This window comes from Periplaneta americana, chromosome 4 (genome assembly GCF_040183065.1).
Source record: "Periplaneta americana isolate PAMFEO1 chromosome 4, P.americana_PAMFEO1_priV1, whole genome shotgun sequence".
In the NCBI taxonomy this organism is placed as follows: Eukaryota; Metazoa; Arthropoda; class Insecta; order Blattodea; family Blattidae; genus Periplaneta; species Periplaneta americana.
Window position 1 is genome coordinate 198,580,864 of NC_091120.1, and position 16,145 is coordinate 198,597,008.

The 16,145-nt window shown below is 34.3% G+C and overlaps 1 protein-coding gene across 1 annotated transcript; it reads right to left on the reverse strand.

Annotated features, from left to right (window-relative positions):
- Positions 1-1,403: 1,403 nt before the first annotated feature.
- On the reverse strand, positions 1,404-15,494 carry LOC138698569 (uncharacterized). The gene is made up of 3 exons (XM_069824585.1): positions 15,308-15,494; positions 7,453-7,685; positions 1,404-7,278 (listed from the first exon to the last, which is right to left on the reverse strand). Exons 2-3 carry the CDS (start codon positions 7,462-7,464, stop codon positions 3,268-3,270), a joined length of 4,023 nt encoding a protein of 1,340 aa, XP_069680686.1. The 5' UTR covers positions 7,465-7,685; positions 15,308-15,494; the 3' UTR covers positions 1,404-3,267.
- Positions 15,495-16,145: the final 651 nt, after the last annotated feature.

Consider the following 16,145-nt stretch of genomic DNA (forward strand, 5'->3'; position numbering starts at 1 on the left):
CTTGGGTTCGAAGTGTAGTGAACTGTATCCGGAGGCTTGGGTTCGAAGTGTAGTGAACTGTATCTGGACTTGAGTGAGTGCTTTGTGAACATTAGTTGAAATTAGGAGTACATTGTTGTTCTTCTCAATAATACACGTGTACTGTCATTGTCGCTGTGTGGAGTGCAATAACGACTACTGTGTTGCTGTGTTGAATGGAAAACACATTGTTGACGAGTGTGTGGTTAAAGGTAGAAATAAAAGTCACACTGTTGTACAAAAATTACAATATTAAAGTTTCCTTGAACATCCGTTCACTGCAGATAGGGCATGAGTCACTCATGCCTTTTCTGCAAGAACTGCAAATTTACAAGCCGTGAAACTCTGTATACAAGCTCTTGACTCATGCCCTTGTTCTTGAGAATGGTAGATCTAACTTTCAGCTATTTCAATGAAAACACGTTTTAGCACAAAATGTTGATTCATGCACCTTATGCAATGACCGATTCAATTATATTCTTAACAAAAAGTGTAATATAGACTACATTGTGTAAGAATATTAATTAAAGTCAACATATCTACCTCAATTGTAATCTTGTAAGGATTTTTGCCGACTCTTGTCTGCCTTATGACTAAAGCCCGTTTTCTTATTCCCACAACATTGAAATGAGTATAAGTGTGCACGGGGCATACAATACGTCACGTTCCTTCAGTACAGACTCTGCTCACAACCAAAATAAAAGCCACCGGCGTGGCTCAGTCGGTTAAGGCGCTTGCCTGCCGGCCTCAAGTTGCGCTCGGGCGCGGGTTCGATCCCCGCTTGGGCTGATTACCTGGTTGGGTTTTTTCCAAGGTTTTCCCTAACCATAAGGTGAATGCCAGGTAATCTATGGCGAATCCTCGGCCTCATCTAGCCAAATACCATCTCGCTATCACCAATCTCATCGACGCTAAATAACCTAGTAGTTGATACAGCGTCGTTAAATAACCAACTAAAATAAAAAAAACACAACAAATAATGCGTAATACAAGGTCACTCTACACTAGGTTTCTTACTCTTAAACAATTACAGAATGCTTCAGTTTAGCAATGTTTATTACATAGTGCACTACTAGTTTAAAGCTGATTCAAACAAGTACGGAAGTACACAAGAGGGTAGATAAATTCGGAAAACAGTGTATGTGTTTAAGTGGCGACATTATTGATTGTAACTTATGTAAGACTGACATAATCTGTTCTAAAAGACTGTGTTTACAACATCACTATAATTAAAAAAAAACTATACGAATCATTAAAAATTTATAGAAAGAAGCTAGTCTGACAATCTACCTTCAAGTAGTAATTCACTGCCAGTGGAAGAATTTTGCAGAGATCTCTATGAAATGCGGTGCAGGCCAACATTCCTTTCAACAACATCGAAGACAAACACTTAAAAAAAATGTATTGTAAAAAATTACACACGTGTATACACAAGGGCAGTACTTGTGTTATAGTAGTACCGGTATTATAAATTACATTATAGAGCAAATATTATTCTAATATAGGCTTAAGTATAATTAAGAGCAGTACCTGTGTTACAGTAGTAACGGTATTTTAACTTAAATTTTACAACAAAGATTATTCTAATATTGGCTTAAAAATTTATTTAAGAGCAGCACCTGTGTTACAGTAGTAACGATATATTAACTTAAATTTTACAACAAAGATTATTCTAATATAAGCTTAAACATTTCATTAAGAGCAGTAAGTTACCTGTGTTACAGCAGTAACGATGTATTAACTTAAATTTTACAACAAAGATTATTCTAATATTGGCTTAAAATTTAATTTAAAACGGTACCTTTGCTGCAGTAGTACCAGTATTATAATTTAAAATTTACAACAAATATTATTGTAATATAGACTTTAAAATTTAATTTAGAGCAGTACCTGTGTTGCAGTAGTACCGGTATTTTAACTTAAATTTTACAACAAAGATTATTGTAAAACAGGGTTAAATTTAATTAAGAGCAGTACCTGTGTTACAGTAGTACCGGTATTTTAACTTAAATTTTACAACAAAGATTAGTGTAAAACAGGGTTAAATTTAATTAAGAGCAGTACCTGTGTTACAGTAGTACCGGCATTTTAACTTAAATTTTACAACAAAGATTATTGTAAAACAGGGTTAAATTTAATTAAGAGCAGTACCTGTGTTACAGTAGTACCGGTATTTTAACTTAAATTTTACAACAAAGATTAGTGTAAAACAGGGTTAAATTTAATTAAGAGCAGTACCTGTGTTACAGTAGTACCGGCATTTTAACTTAAATTTTACAACAAAGATTATTGTAAAACAGGGTTAAATTTAATTAAGAGCAGTACCTGTGTTACAGTAGTACCGGTATTTTAACTTAAATTTTACAACAAAGATTATTGTAATACAGGCTTAAATTTAATTAAGAGCAGTACCTGTGTTATAGTAAAACCAGTATTTTAACTTAAATTTTACAACAAAGATTATTGTAAAACAGGGTTAAATTTAATTAAGAGCAGTACCTGTGTTACAGTAGTACCGGTATTTTAACTTAAATTTTACAACAAAGATTATTGTAAAACAGGGTTAAATTTAATAAGAGCAGTACCTGTGTTACAGTAGTACCAGTATTTTAACTTAAATTTTACAACAAAGATTATTGTAAAACAAGGTTAAATTTAATTAAGAGCAGTTCCTGTGTTACAGTAGTACCGGTATTTTAACTTAAATTTTACCATAAAGATTATTGTAAAACAGGGTTAAATTTAATTAAGAGCAGTACCTGTGTTACAGTAGTGTTTATGTATATGATTGTTTTCCTTGATGTGGCGTCGTCTATTTTCATCGTACTGCACCACCCGCCACTATTCTTCTTTAAGTAATTGGCTTATTGCACAAACTCAGTACTCACGTGAATTCAAAGAGTAGGGACCAAGATTCCGGTCTCTACTTATGACACAAGAAGTTTATTTAATTCATGTTACCGTTCGTTTTTTCAACATCTAACTCATGACCACTTTCAATATTAATTACTATGTTTTTACAGTGTTGTCTTGTGGTAATTTGATAGTCAACACACACAAACACATAATCTTCCATTAGACGAACATTATTCACGACAAGATGCGACACTTGGAAGAATGAGCTTCTCCACCCCGTCTAAAATAGCTTCCAGCTATACACATCGTTACGGAGTATGGTACCCGTTCTATTCCTGGATCCGTGATAGAAGGAAGACTGCTGGAAATACGTAAAGTATTAAATAGTAAAATTTATTCAGAGTTTGTGAATCTGAGGATTTCTTCAGTATGTACATCTTTTCCGGATATTTCAATTTCCAATGCAGTTTTCTTTTCAGTCGAATCCTTAATATTTCTGTTTGCACCGTGCTTGCACAACAATTCCACCATCTTTGTATGCCCTGCTTTAATAGCAAATAACAGTGGAGTGCTGAATTCACTCATTTGTAGTTTATTACACCAGGCCCATTCATCAACATCAAACGCCCTCGTTTCCAAGAGGAATTTCACCACATCAAGATTGCCTAGTGATACAGACATATGTAAAGGAAAGGAGTGTTCATTTATGTTGGATTTATTAATACCGGTATTGTTCCACAAAAATCTAACGACTTCCAAGTGTCCCCCTCTGACTGCGTACATAAAAGCATTTTGATTGTCGGAGTCACACAGACTGGTGTCTGCACCTTGGTCCACTAAATATTTAACGACGTCCAAATGCCCTCTTCTTGCAGCATACATGAGTGGAGTTACCATGTGCAAAATGTCACTGTTAAAAAGAAATGGTACTGCTAAATACATTAAACACATTAATTGCATCTTATGGACCTTGTCACTCGATTCCTGTAATATGTTATGAATTACACAAGTTTCTTCGATATTACCTCCTGTTAACACTAATCTTCTCTTATAAGCTGTAAATCTCAAAGGTTGGAATACTTCAGTCTGTACATTAATATCTGCACCATTATCCAAGAAAAATTTAACCAATTCTAAATGTCCATGTTCTGCAGCTTGGTGCAACGCGGTAATTAAGATATTCATTTCATTGTATGGTGATGGAAATGCGAGAACTGCACGCTGTACATTATTTCTTGACGAATATATAAACTTGACCAGATGCAACAAGTTCCCTCGAGAACAGCAATTCAAGATATGCCACATGTTGCTCTCTTCTGCAGATACAAGATCAGTGCATGCGACGCCTTTGCCTAGGAGCAAGTCAACGCACGACCAAGCTTTAATTTGATCAGCTAAGCGGATGGGACTCAACAAAAGTATTTCATCCTCACTGTTCAAATCCGAAGTATGCTCTGCTAGAATTGAAGTTATCTGATGCTCCACAGTATCAGTAATATAAATATAATTGCCACTGAGATTCCATGGATCACAACGACAATATTCATAACCAGTGTCATTGCAAATATCAAGATGTGTCATGACTGACAGATGCAAAGCAGTCCGGCCACCATCGTCCTTTGCGTTAACATCGCATGACCCAGCCAACAGAGACTCTAATGAAGTCTTATTTCCATTCAGCACTGCACGATGCAATGGAAAACTTCGAGCTAAAATTGCGTTGAAAAATTGCCTCATCATCTTGAAACTTGGTGTTAATATATGTCCGCATATGAATTTTTTTTCCGTTTGCAAATTCTTTGAAAACCACAGTGCGGCATAATAGCTCGCAAAGGTTATATGCGAGAATATAGGGTTGCCATTTATAACGTCCAATACAATGTCTGTCCCTTCCGCACCTGATTTTAGTTTCTCTAAAAGTCTTTCAGCTGCTTCAATAACGAACTTTGAGTTCTCTAGTGACATAATTTGGTATTTATCTAGCAACTTGTATACAGCGCAGTACATATGATTTTGTTCAAATATATCTTTTGACAAATCTCTATCTACAATAAGTTTTCTGTTCTTGACGCAATACACCTCCCACATCTTTTCACTAAACATTTCGTACAGCTGTAACAGATCCAATTTGTCAGGAAGATTAATATGACCCGTATGACAGAATTTTTCCACTTCAGCATTGAAAACTTCTGCCAAAATCTTTATCTGTAAAGGAATTGCAGTGAATTCCTTGTAATAATTACTCAGAGAGTTACACGTAACTTGCAACAATTTATCAACGAAGACATGCAGCTTGTATCTGCCACCACTTTCGTCTGTCCAGTATTTCCACAGGAATTCCTTTTGATCTTCTTCTGAAAATGGCAACAATTCAAATGCAATAGTAGACAAATCTTTTTCCAATTTTCGTTGCTTGTTTTGACGGGATGTTACAAAAATCTTCTCTACTTTTGTATCACTGAGTTCGTTTACGATTGCTATCACTTTGTCTCCATAATTTGGACATATTTCATTATAGCCGTCCAGCATGACCAACACTTTGCCTTCATTTTTCACTCTGTGTTCAAACAGACTTTTTTCGAATTCAGTGTTGATTTTGCCTCCTGTCTCCAGCAGCTCTAAAGCCAAATTAGATTTATTAGTAGACAGTGCTTTACTTTGATCATTGAGATTGATTCTCACAATCCATGAAGTTGGATCGGCAACTTTCAATTTCGACGCCAAATGAGTGAGTTCAGTTGACTTGCCCAATCCAGGACCTCCAGAAATTACGATGACTTTATCAGAAAGCTCCATTATTTGCTTTATGTCGCTGTAGATTTTCCCTTCTCCACTGTGATTTCCTTCTGTGTTAACGTACTCTTTTCGTGATAATCTGCGCGAAACATAATGTTCATCCTCTTCAGGGAGTTTCTCTCCTATTTCTAAGCCTGAAAGCAATTTTCGCAAAATATCAGCATTCACCAAACGTTCCATAGCACCCTTGTCAGCCAAATCCTTCAAAATCACCGAATGACCTTGGAAGGTAACATTGCAGTCCAGTATTCTGTCAAATGATTCTTGATCTAACTGACTCAAGGAGAATGTGTCAATATATGTTTCCAATGTAGTGAGATCTTTGAGTTTTCTCACCATAGTATCTTCAGAGTTAGTGATAAGAATTACCGACTTCTCTGGTCGCTCTTTGAGGAAGCCAACAAGATCTTTGACAACTGTGTCACTGTCTGTTCCACCATCGATAATGAGCACGCAATCTGTAGACTGTTCCCAAAGAGCTAAAACTTGTGATATACATGAATGTAATGTATTTCCATTAACCAACAATTTTGTTTCAAAACTTTGACTTGCCTTGAGAGAACTGAAAATGTTACACTTTTCATTATCAATGTGTATTATTTTACAGTTAGGTGGCAAACTCTTTTTCAGATAATTTACTTTTTCTTCACTAAATTTGACGTTCAACTCTGAAAACTCCTTCACCTTTTGACGCGAAATGTCATCAACACATTTCTTTACTATTTTTTGCCAGAATCTGGTTTCGCTTGTGAGATAATGGTTGGAATTTTTCCACCACATCTGCACGTCTGCAATACATCGGATATATGAAGAATCTGTACCACACGCGATTTTAAGTTCATCTTTTATTAGGGGATCAAGTTCACTCTCCCTCTTTTGCCCCGTGAAGATCCATAGTCGTGATAAGAAGTCCTTGTAATCAGATAAATCAAGTGTCTCAAGTTTTGACAGTATCTTCTTGAGATCCTCATTTTTGGGCACATTTTTTGCATCTTTGTTCCATAGTGTTTGTACAATGGGAAGAGTAGTCTCTCTGGTACCTGTGGTACTTCCATTAACTACATCATTTAGATGTTTTTTGTATTGTGGTAAACTTGAAAAATAGTCATAGATATCTGGGTGTTGTTGTTCACTGAAACAGTGTACGCTTCCTTCAGTATCTATAAGCCCTTGCCAGTCATCATTGTTGTTGAGAAAACCATCCCTTTTTGAATTGAATTCTGCATTTGTATACATTACAAAAATAAAATTTTTAAAGTTACCGCAATATTGCAAGTCTTTATTTTTAGCCCAATTGTTTTTCATATCACAGAAGCATTTGTAGTATTTCAACAAACTAAAATGTCCATTCAGTAGAGTGAGTTGTGAGACACAGATAGAAGTATTCTTTTTATGTTTCATCTGTAAGAAAATTGTCTTGTTTTCAAGCTTCAAAACTATGTCATCGAAGCAACCTGCTGCCATCAAATTAGAACCGAGAGAAAAGTTTTCTCGCCTGTTGATTGTTCGAAGGAACAACAGGGCTGCCATCTTCACTTCGAATAACTCTCCACTCATAAAAGCTGCTACATTTCTTCTTTCGTGGCTCATCTTTCCGAATGAAGTTGCCTAGAAAAGAGAAAGTATAGCTCATAACATAAAAAATCGATGCTATAAATATGAGACGTGTTTTCAAGATTTGAGGGGAGTTTGTCCAAGAGTTATGGTCCATTCTCTTCTACCTCATGATTAAACTACAGAATTTAGAGTGTAATTAAATGTTATCACAGTGTTTAATCTTACCTTAAATTTCATAAAAGTTTAACAAAGTGTGTAACACTAGGCCCAATTCTCTTGAGTAACATTGTGAACAGCTGTACTAATGTTACGTAACTGGTGATCTTTTACAATAACTGGTGAGGTGCTTCCGAACTGCAATGGCGATTGTTTTGAGCGTTTATTGTCTCCAAATAAATGTAGCCACTCTTCAAGTGCAAGAATAACAGTTCTGGATTCACAATCCCGTCATGTACAGACTGCAAAAAGTAATTACAATATTGCCAGAATCAAGGGAGCAGCTAGGACTTCAATATGGAGGAGGGAGCTAAAAAAGATGTATTTTCTAAAAAGTAAAGAAAATTAAAGAAATAATTTAATAAATGATGAGCTGGATTGCTATTTTGTTTATTTTTGTTTCCGGATGTTCTTGAAAAGCTCACTCATATAGTAGTAGTAGTATTAGTAGTAGTAGTAGTAGTAGTAGTAGTAGTAATAGTCGTAGTAGTAGTAATAGTCGTAGTAGTAGTAATAGTCGTAGTAATAGTCGTAGTAGTAGTAATAGTCGAAGTAGTAATAGTCGTAGTAGTAGTCGTAATAGTAATAGTCGTAGTAATAGTCGTAGTAGTAATAGTCGTAGTAGTAGTAGTAATAGTAGTAGTAATAGTCGTAGTAGTAATAGTCGTAGTAGTAGTAATAGTCGTAGTAGTAGTAATAGTCGTAGTAATAGTCGTAGTAGTAGTAATAGTCGTAGTAATAGTCGTAGTAGTAGTAATAGTAGTAGTAATAGTCGTAGTAGTAATAGTCGTAGTAGTAATAGTCGTAGTAGTAGTAATAGTCGTAGTAGTAGTAATAGTCGTAGTAGTAGTAATAGTAGTAGTAATAGTCGTAGTAGTAGTAATAGTAGTAGTAATAGTCGTAGTAGTAATAGTCGTAGTAGTAGTAATAGTCGTAGTAGTAGTAATAGTCGTAGTAGTAGTAATAGTCGTAGTAGTAGTAATAGTCGTAGTAGTAGTAATAGTCGTAGTAGTAATAGTCGTAGTAGTAATAGTCGTAGTAGTAATAGTCGTAGTAGTAATAGTCGTAGTAGTAGTAATAGTCGTAGTAGTAATAGTCGTAGTAGTAATAGTCGTAGTAGTAGTAATAGTAGTAGTAATAGTCGTAGTAGTAATAGTCGTAGTAGTAGTAATAGTCGTAGTAGTAATAGTCGTAGTAGTAGTAATAGTCGTAGTAGTAGTAATAGTCGTAGTAGTAGTAATAGTCGTAGTAGTAATAGTCGTAGTAGTAATAGTCGTAGTAGTAGTAATAGTAGTAGTAATAGTCGTAGTAGTAATAGTCGTAGTAGTAATAGTCGTAGTAGTAGTAATAGTCGTAGTAGTAATAGCCGTAGTAGTAATAGTCGTAGTATTAATAGTCGTAGTAGTAGTAATAGTAGTAGTAATAGTCGTAGTAGTAATAGTCGTAGTAGTAGTAATAGTCGTAGTAGTAGTAGTAGTAATAGTCGTAGTAGTAATAGTCGTAGTAGTAGTAATAGTCGTAGTAGTAGTAATAGTAGTAGTAATAGTCTTAGTAGTAGTAATAGTCGTAGTAGTAATAGTCGTAGTAGTAATAGTCGTAGTAGTAATAGTCGTAGTAGTAGTAATAGTAGTAGTAGTAATAGTCGTAGTAGTAATAGTCGTAGTAGTAGTAATAGTCGTAGTAATAGTCGTAGTAATAGTCGTAGTAATAGTAGTAGTAGTAATAGTCGTAGTAGTAGTAATAGTCGTAGTAGTAATAGTCGTAGTAGTAATAGTCGTAGTAGTAGTAATAGTCGTAGTAGTAATAGTCGTAGTAGTAATAGTCGTAGTAGTAGTAATAGTCGTAGTAATAGTCGTAGTAGTAGTAATAGTCGTAGTAGTAATAGTCGTAGTAGTAGTAATAGTCGTAGTAATAGTCGTAGTAGTAATAGTCGTAGTAGTAATAGTCGTAGTAGTAGTAATAGTAGTAGTAATAGTCGTAGTAGTAGTAATAATAATAATAACTTTATGCGCTGTCACTACAGTGTTGTCATATTGCTATATTCCGCTTGAACTTCGTACCGTTAACATAACTTACTACTACATAGTAGTCGTTGATTTTAGGAAACCTCCTATGTGACCGTACACAACATAATTTTTGAGGATCAAGAGAAAATTAATTAATAATCAATGGACTTACATAAGAATATGAAGTAATTCGGTAGAAAAAGTTGGTGAATATGGTGACATCATCAAGAATCAGTATAGGAGGTTTAATAAAATCAACGTCGTTACGCTCATTGTCAGCTTTTGAAGTTTTAAGTGCAACTGACAATAATAATTAAAGACGCTTATTTCGCGCGCAGGAAAGAAATAAATGCACTAGGTTTTTTTCAGTATGCAGCTATACACAATCTGTGCAGTAATAAAACCAGTAGTCCTGAATGCAGTAATGAAACAAATTTTATGCAATAATAAAAAAGTACAGCAGGATACGTTAAAGCAGTATTCTAATCTGCATGACAATTTATAATGCGTAAGTTACTTGATACAATTATTACAAAATATGAGTAATATAAAAAATGTATAGCAGAATTATTTAGGAGTATTGTAAAAAAATATTATCTCGTAATAGTTATCAGTATCTTAGACCTTCTTATTCTTTGTTGTTGTGGCGTTATCCTTCTGCAAGCTCTCTCCTTGACATTTCTTGGCACGGCTGAATATGTCAGTGAAGTACTCAATCAGTATCAGCAGACTTTAAAATTTATCTTTCTATAGATAGTAACTCAGCAAGTTGGCAACTCTGACCATTGTTGTTAACACATTGAGTTGAATGAGTGTACAGAAGTACATTATTATTATTATTATTATTATTATTATTATTATTAATGTTATTATTATCATTTCCAGTATATTATCATTTTCATTTTATATAGTAGTAATAATAATGATAATTATTATCAGGGAACGGATTTATATGGACTAAAAATATATGAAATATGTAAATATATATGTAGTTATTTTTACCAAAATATGGAATTAAATATGGATTTTTACCAAAATATGGAATTAAATATGGACTTAAAATTATAAAAAAATGACTATGTACGTTAAATATTGGTACATTTTAATCAAACTAAACAAAAAATATAATGGACGTACCTTATCTTCCAATGTAGTTTCAACAAAACACAATTTTTATTGTCTGTTACCATAACAATAGGTTACAAACATTTCTTTCAAGTGCTGAAAAGTGAATCTTCTTCTATTGTCTCTGAGGATAGATTTATACTGACTAAAAGAGCGTTCGACGTCACAAGAAGTAACTGGTACATAATTCAATTTCACAATGTCTGCTGGGGATAAGTCCAAGTTAATCTTCACTGTTGATTCACCACTCATCACAGCAACAACCTTTTGTAGTTCTTCATATCCAGGGTTTTTTGAAAGTACAGTGTCCACCTTAGCTCTTACTGCATCTGCAACTTTACCTCTACCACGATTCAGTTGTTCCACAGTACTATTTATAATTTCAAAACTTTCAGATAGTGAAAGGTGCCTATTTTGGAGACTTTTGAGCGTTTTTATGATGCATGAAAATGTATGCTGAATGTGAGCTAAGTCATTCTTCACACTTATGTCACAGGTAACTGTTTTCGCAGTATCAATTGAGACTGCATCTTCAGAGTCCAATGCAAGGAGAACATTGTTAATAGAGTCTATATGTTCGGCATAATATTCAACTGCTTCTAGCCATGTACCCCATCTAGTTAAAATTGGCTTTGGTGGCAATGGAATTTCAGGGTACATTTCTTTCAACACGTTAACTCTACTGGGAGCTTTGAGAAATACTTTTTTCACTGATGAAATCAACAAATCTACTTTAGGGAAATTGTCTCTGACCACTTCTGCCACACGATGAAATGCATGCGCCACACAAGTAAAATGAGTCAATTTAGGATATACAACAGATAATGCTTGTCCAGCTTTGACCATATAAGGGGCAGCATCGCTAATAAAGAATAACACATTATCGTACATAATACCCTTTGGCCACAGGATACCCATAGCTTCGTTGAACAGTTTAACTATAGTTTTGTTATTGCACTTTTCTAGAACAGCACAATGTAAAAGAATTCGTTCAGAATATTGTTCACTTAACAAACCGATAACTACATTACCAACAAGTCTACCTTCTTTGTCGGGAGTCTCATCAATGGAAACCCAAATTGAACTATCTTTAATTTCATCTCTTATCTTCTGTATTGTCTCATCGTAGATGGATGGAGCATACGTCTTCCTAAGTGTTGACTCATCCGGGATTGTATGTTGAGTATATTTTTCAAGGAATTCCCTGAAGACCTTATTCTTTAGTTTGTAGAGAGGAATATCAGCAGAGATGAGAGAACGGCACAGGTCGATGTTAAACTCAGATCTTACATTCGATGTTGTTGGTTGTGTTAAAAACAATTGTCTCTGCTTGGAATTTAGTTGTTTGTTGGCCTGATGTTTACTAGTTGTAATGTGTTGTTGCACCAGGAACTTTTGTGTAGATGATACTGCACACTGACACAAATTACAAAATAATATTTTATTGTCAGTTGATAAACCATCTTCTTTAAATTCTGAAATGTAACTTGTTAGTTTTGATTTTAAATTGACTGAATGACGTACTTTTGGCATATTTACCGTCTTTATAGTATGATTTACAAAACTGAACCTATGTGTACTCTGACTGGCATTTAACTGTTGAGCTGCACAACTGAAGTCTGTTAAAAATTTTAAATTAAATTAATACAGTTTTGTAACTTACTTTCCCATTGTTGATAGGACTGCTAATTTTCAAATAACTCTGATGTTAAAGGGATTACTGAACATGTGTTTAAATCTCTATTGTTGAAATGTATTTTTAAAAGTTAATGGAATTTTGTTTTGTTTTATTGTTAAACCTAATATAATATGGACTGTTTTATATGAAATATGGAAAATATATGGAAATTAACGAAAATATGTACTAAACTCTAAAATATGGAAAAATATGGAAAATAAAAGTAGGATTTTTCAACCCTACACATTGTGAAACATAGAGATAATGCAAAATATAAATTATATTAGCTTTATAAGTAAATATGTATTTACATATAAATCCTTTCCCTGATTATTATTATTATTATTATTATTATTATCGTTACATTATATTATCATTATTTTTATTATATTATTATTGCTATTGTCCAGCACATAAATATCAATAAATAAAAATAATAAAGATTATTATTCTGCTGAATACGGGGTGTTTAAAAAATACGGGGTATAATTTCAGGCATGTATTTCCCACATGTAGACAATCAAAATAGTTCATTACAACATGTGTCCGGAAATGCTTCATTTCCGAGTTATGGCCTTCACAACATTGAAATTCACCGGAACGTTTTTCTTTCAGCAGGTCGTTGTCATTACAGAAGATGTTCAAAATGTCCACCTCCCGCTTGAATACAGACCTCACATCGATGTCTCATTGACCTGCGAACACGATCCCAAACTCCAGGAGTATTGCCTATGTCCTCAGAACATGCCACAATTCGATTCCGAAGGGATTCCAAATCAGGCACCGCAGACGAATAAACCAATGATTTTAAATAGCCCCACAAGTACAAATCGAGAGGGTTCAGATCAGGTGAGCGTGGAGGCCAAGCAATTGGGCCACCTCTACCTATCCATCGATCAGGAAACCTTCGATCCAAGTACCGGCGAGCCGTACGACTGAAGTGTGCAGGAGCGCCATCATGCAAGAAGTGAATGTGTTGACGATTGATCAGTGGAGTGTCTTCTAAAACATGAGGTATGGTGTTTTCCAGGAAGTTTGTGTACGCCTGCCCCGTAAGTCTGTTTACAAGTACATGGGGTCCAACTAATCGATCACCAATGATGCCGGCCCACATGTTGAGGGAGAACCGCACCTGGTGATGAGATGGAACAGTTGCACGTGGGTTTTCATACGCCCATACATGCTGATTGTGGAAATTTGTTATGCCATCTCGTGAGAACTGTGCTTCATCTGTAAATAATACTAAGGCAGGAAATTTCGGATTTTCACCACACTGCTGCAAGAACCACTGACAGAACCTAACTCGGAACCTGCGGAAAGAAAAACGTTCCGGTGAATTTTAATGTTGTGAAGGCCATAACTCGGAAATGAAGCATTTCCGGACACATGTTGTAATGAACTATTTGATTGTCTACATGTGGGAAATACATACCTGAAATTATGCCCCGTATTTTTTAAACACCCTGTATACCGATTGATCCAGTCGGAATTAGACCTGCACACATCAATGGCACTGACAGCATGACACAAGGACAAGGTCGTCTTGTATACACACAAGCCATGGCTATTCAGTCGAGTGCATGTTTTCGTGACGGTTTCTAAGTTTTCTTTGTGCTTATGTGGAATTTTTTATTGTATTGTATTTTACTTCAAAATACTGTAGTTATTCATAGAACTGCACCGGAACACGATTTTCTTTAGATGTGTGCATGCTATGATCATTTTGTGTATTAATTTTGTATTCTAGTATGTAGCAATATAATATAATAAATGTAGCAAGTTATTTTTATTTATTTATTGTTTTTCAATGAATACAAATTTGTTGTTTATTGCAAGGCAATGAAATGAAACAGAAAATTTATTCATTATTGACAGTCATTTTTCTGAGGGAAAGACAGAAATCGACGAAGAAAAGAGGAATGCGAATTTATTAAGTAGGGTATAACATAAAGAATGGCCTGCATACAAACATTTGGTATTTATGCGGAACAATTAAAATTATTTATTTCAAGAAAAACAATTGATACAATCTTTGAAATCAGCTGCTTCGACACTTTAAGTAGGACTACATCAAACTTGTGTATGAATCCTTTGTTGCCAGATATCGAAGCGTCATTGGTAGTAAGAAAAATACTATATTTCATGAATAGGTATTGCTTCTCGAAATTCTGTGTATTTCTTGCACTTCCCCCCCCTGTTTTACATAAATTATTTTTAACCTAGGTAGTATTAGTTAGGGTCTTGAAACTTAATTTGGCGGTATTTTAGTCTATTTAGAGGAATCTGTCCTTTGGCACCAAAAACAAGAAATAAAGTTTCATAGTAATATTTCGAAGCCTCTTGCTGATATTTGACAGAAGTTTCCGAACTATGCCGATTCAATTCGGCGTCAATCATTAAGTAACTCGCTTTCCCGAATAATGACGTCCGCCCAAATTTCTTTTATTTAACATTCTTTTTAAGTGCCTAAAATAGCAACTAGCGGCACTTAAAATAACTAAATCTTCGATATTTTTGCGGATAATCTGTGATCGAGAATATTCTTTGTTCATCCGCTGGTGATTCGTATTTGCTCCGAACAGACAACGAATAGCAAATTTTCGCACTCGACATTTGTTCGTTTTGCGCGAAATTAAGTCACTATATGACGAACGTGGCTAATGATGCTTTTGCTGTCCATACAGAAACTTTACAAGCAGCTGATTACAATTTGTACGGAGTCGAGAGTGATTTTGCGTCAGTTATTCTATAATAAAATTATACTGTTTTTTTAGTTTAGAAACTATTCCTTATTTTATATGAAAATGAAAATAATAAATTTCTAAATTATAGACATCAGCTCAAAGAATTTTGAGTGACCACAAGGGTCCTGAATACAATAAACATGTATAATAATGTGATGTGATACATTAAAGAAAAAAGGAAAGTTAATTGTTGAAGGCAAATATAAGTTAATATAATTTTCTTAATGTTCGCAGTATTTCTTCAATACTGAATGAATTACTGCGAGATATAACACGCTTAAATTAATAACATAGTACAATGTTACACTCACCTGGTTCTTATATTGAAGAGAATGTCAAAAAGTACAAACAAGCACAGAAAAAAGCACAAATTTCAACTCACATAATCAACAACAGAATTCTTATTTGTAATGTTATTTACATTCCACCGCCTTCTCTAAGAAATTAACAATCACCTGGTCCGTTCTTATTCTTTCTGAACACATTATCGCATTTTCATATATCGTTACAGATTATAAATTGAATTATTGCTTCATCTGTCCTCTTACCTGCATATTATCTTATCAATACTTAGTACACATTAGTCAACTTCATGCATGCCATCATCGTTCAAGGATCATATTTTCAAGAACATGTAAAGGATTATACAGTATCTTATAAGCAAAGTAACAAAGGTCTTACCTTCTGTACTTCCCCACCTTCATGATCGACGCATTTTTTATAACCCCGTACAAGTTTAAAAACATCCTTTCTACATAAATTCGGTCCGGAATCCAGCAGACAATGAAACACAATGTGTTAAACATCTTTCGTTGGTTCCAAAATGGCGGTGTTGCAAGTGGAGTTGAACTTGGTTATGGCTTCATCGAAAAGACTAAAGAAATGAAGTCGCAATAATAATAAGTGTCACTGCAAAGGAAAAAATTAACAAATACAGAAAATAAATTAAAAAAAGAAAAACATTTGCAATATTACGTATTTTGTAAATTACTATAATTTAAATTGTAATTTTATTTGTAGTAGTAGGTTGTAGTAGTAGGTTTATTTTGCCTGGCAGAGTTAAAGCCATGAGGCCTTCTCTTCCACTCAACCAGGATTCAATAAAATACATGAAATACAAAATTAGATTATAAAACAACACAAAAGAAA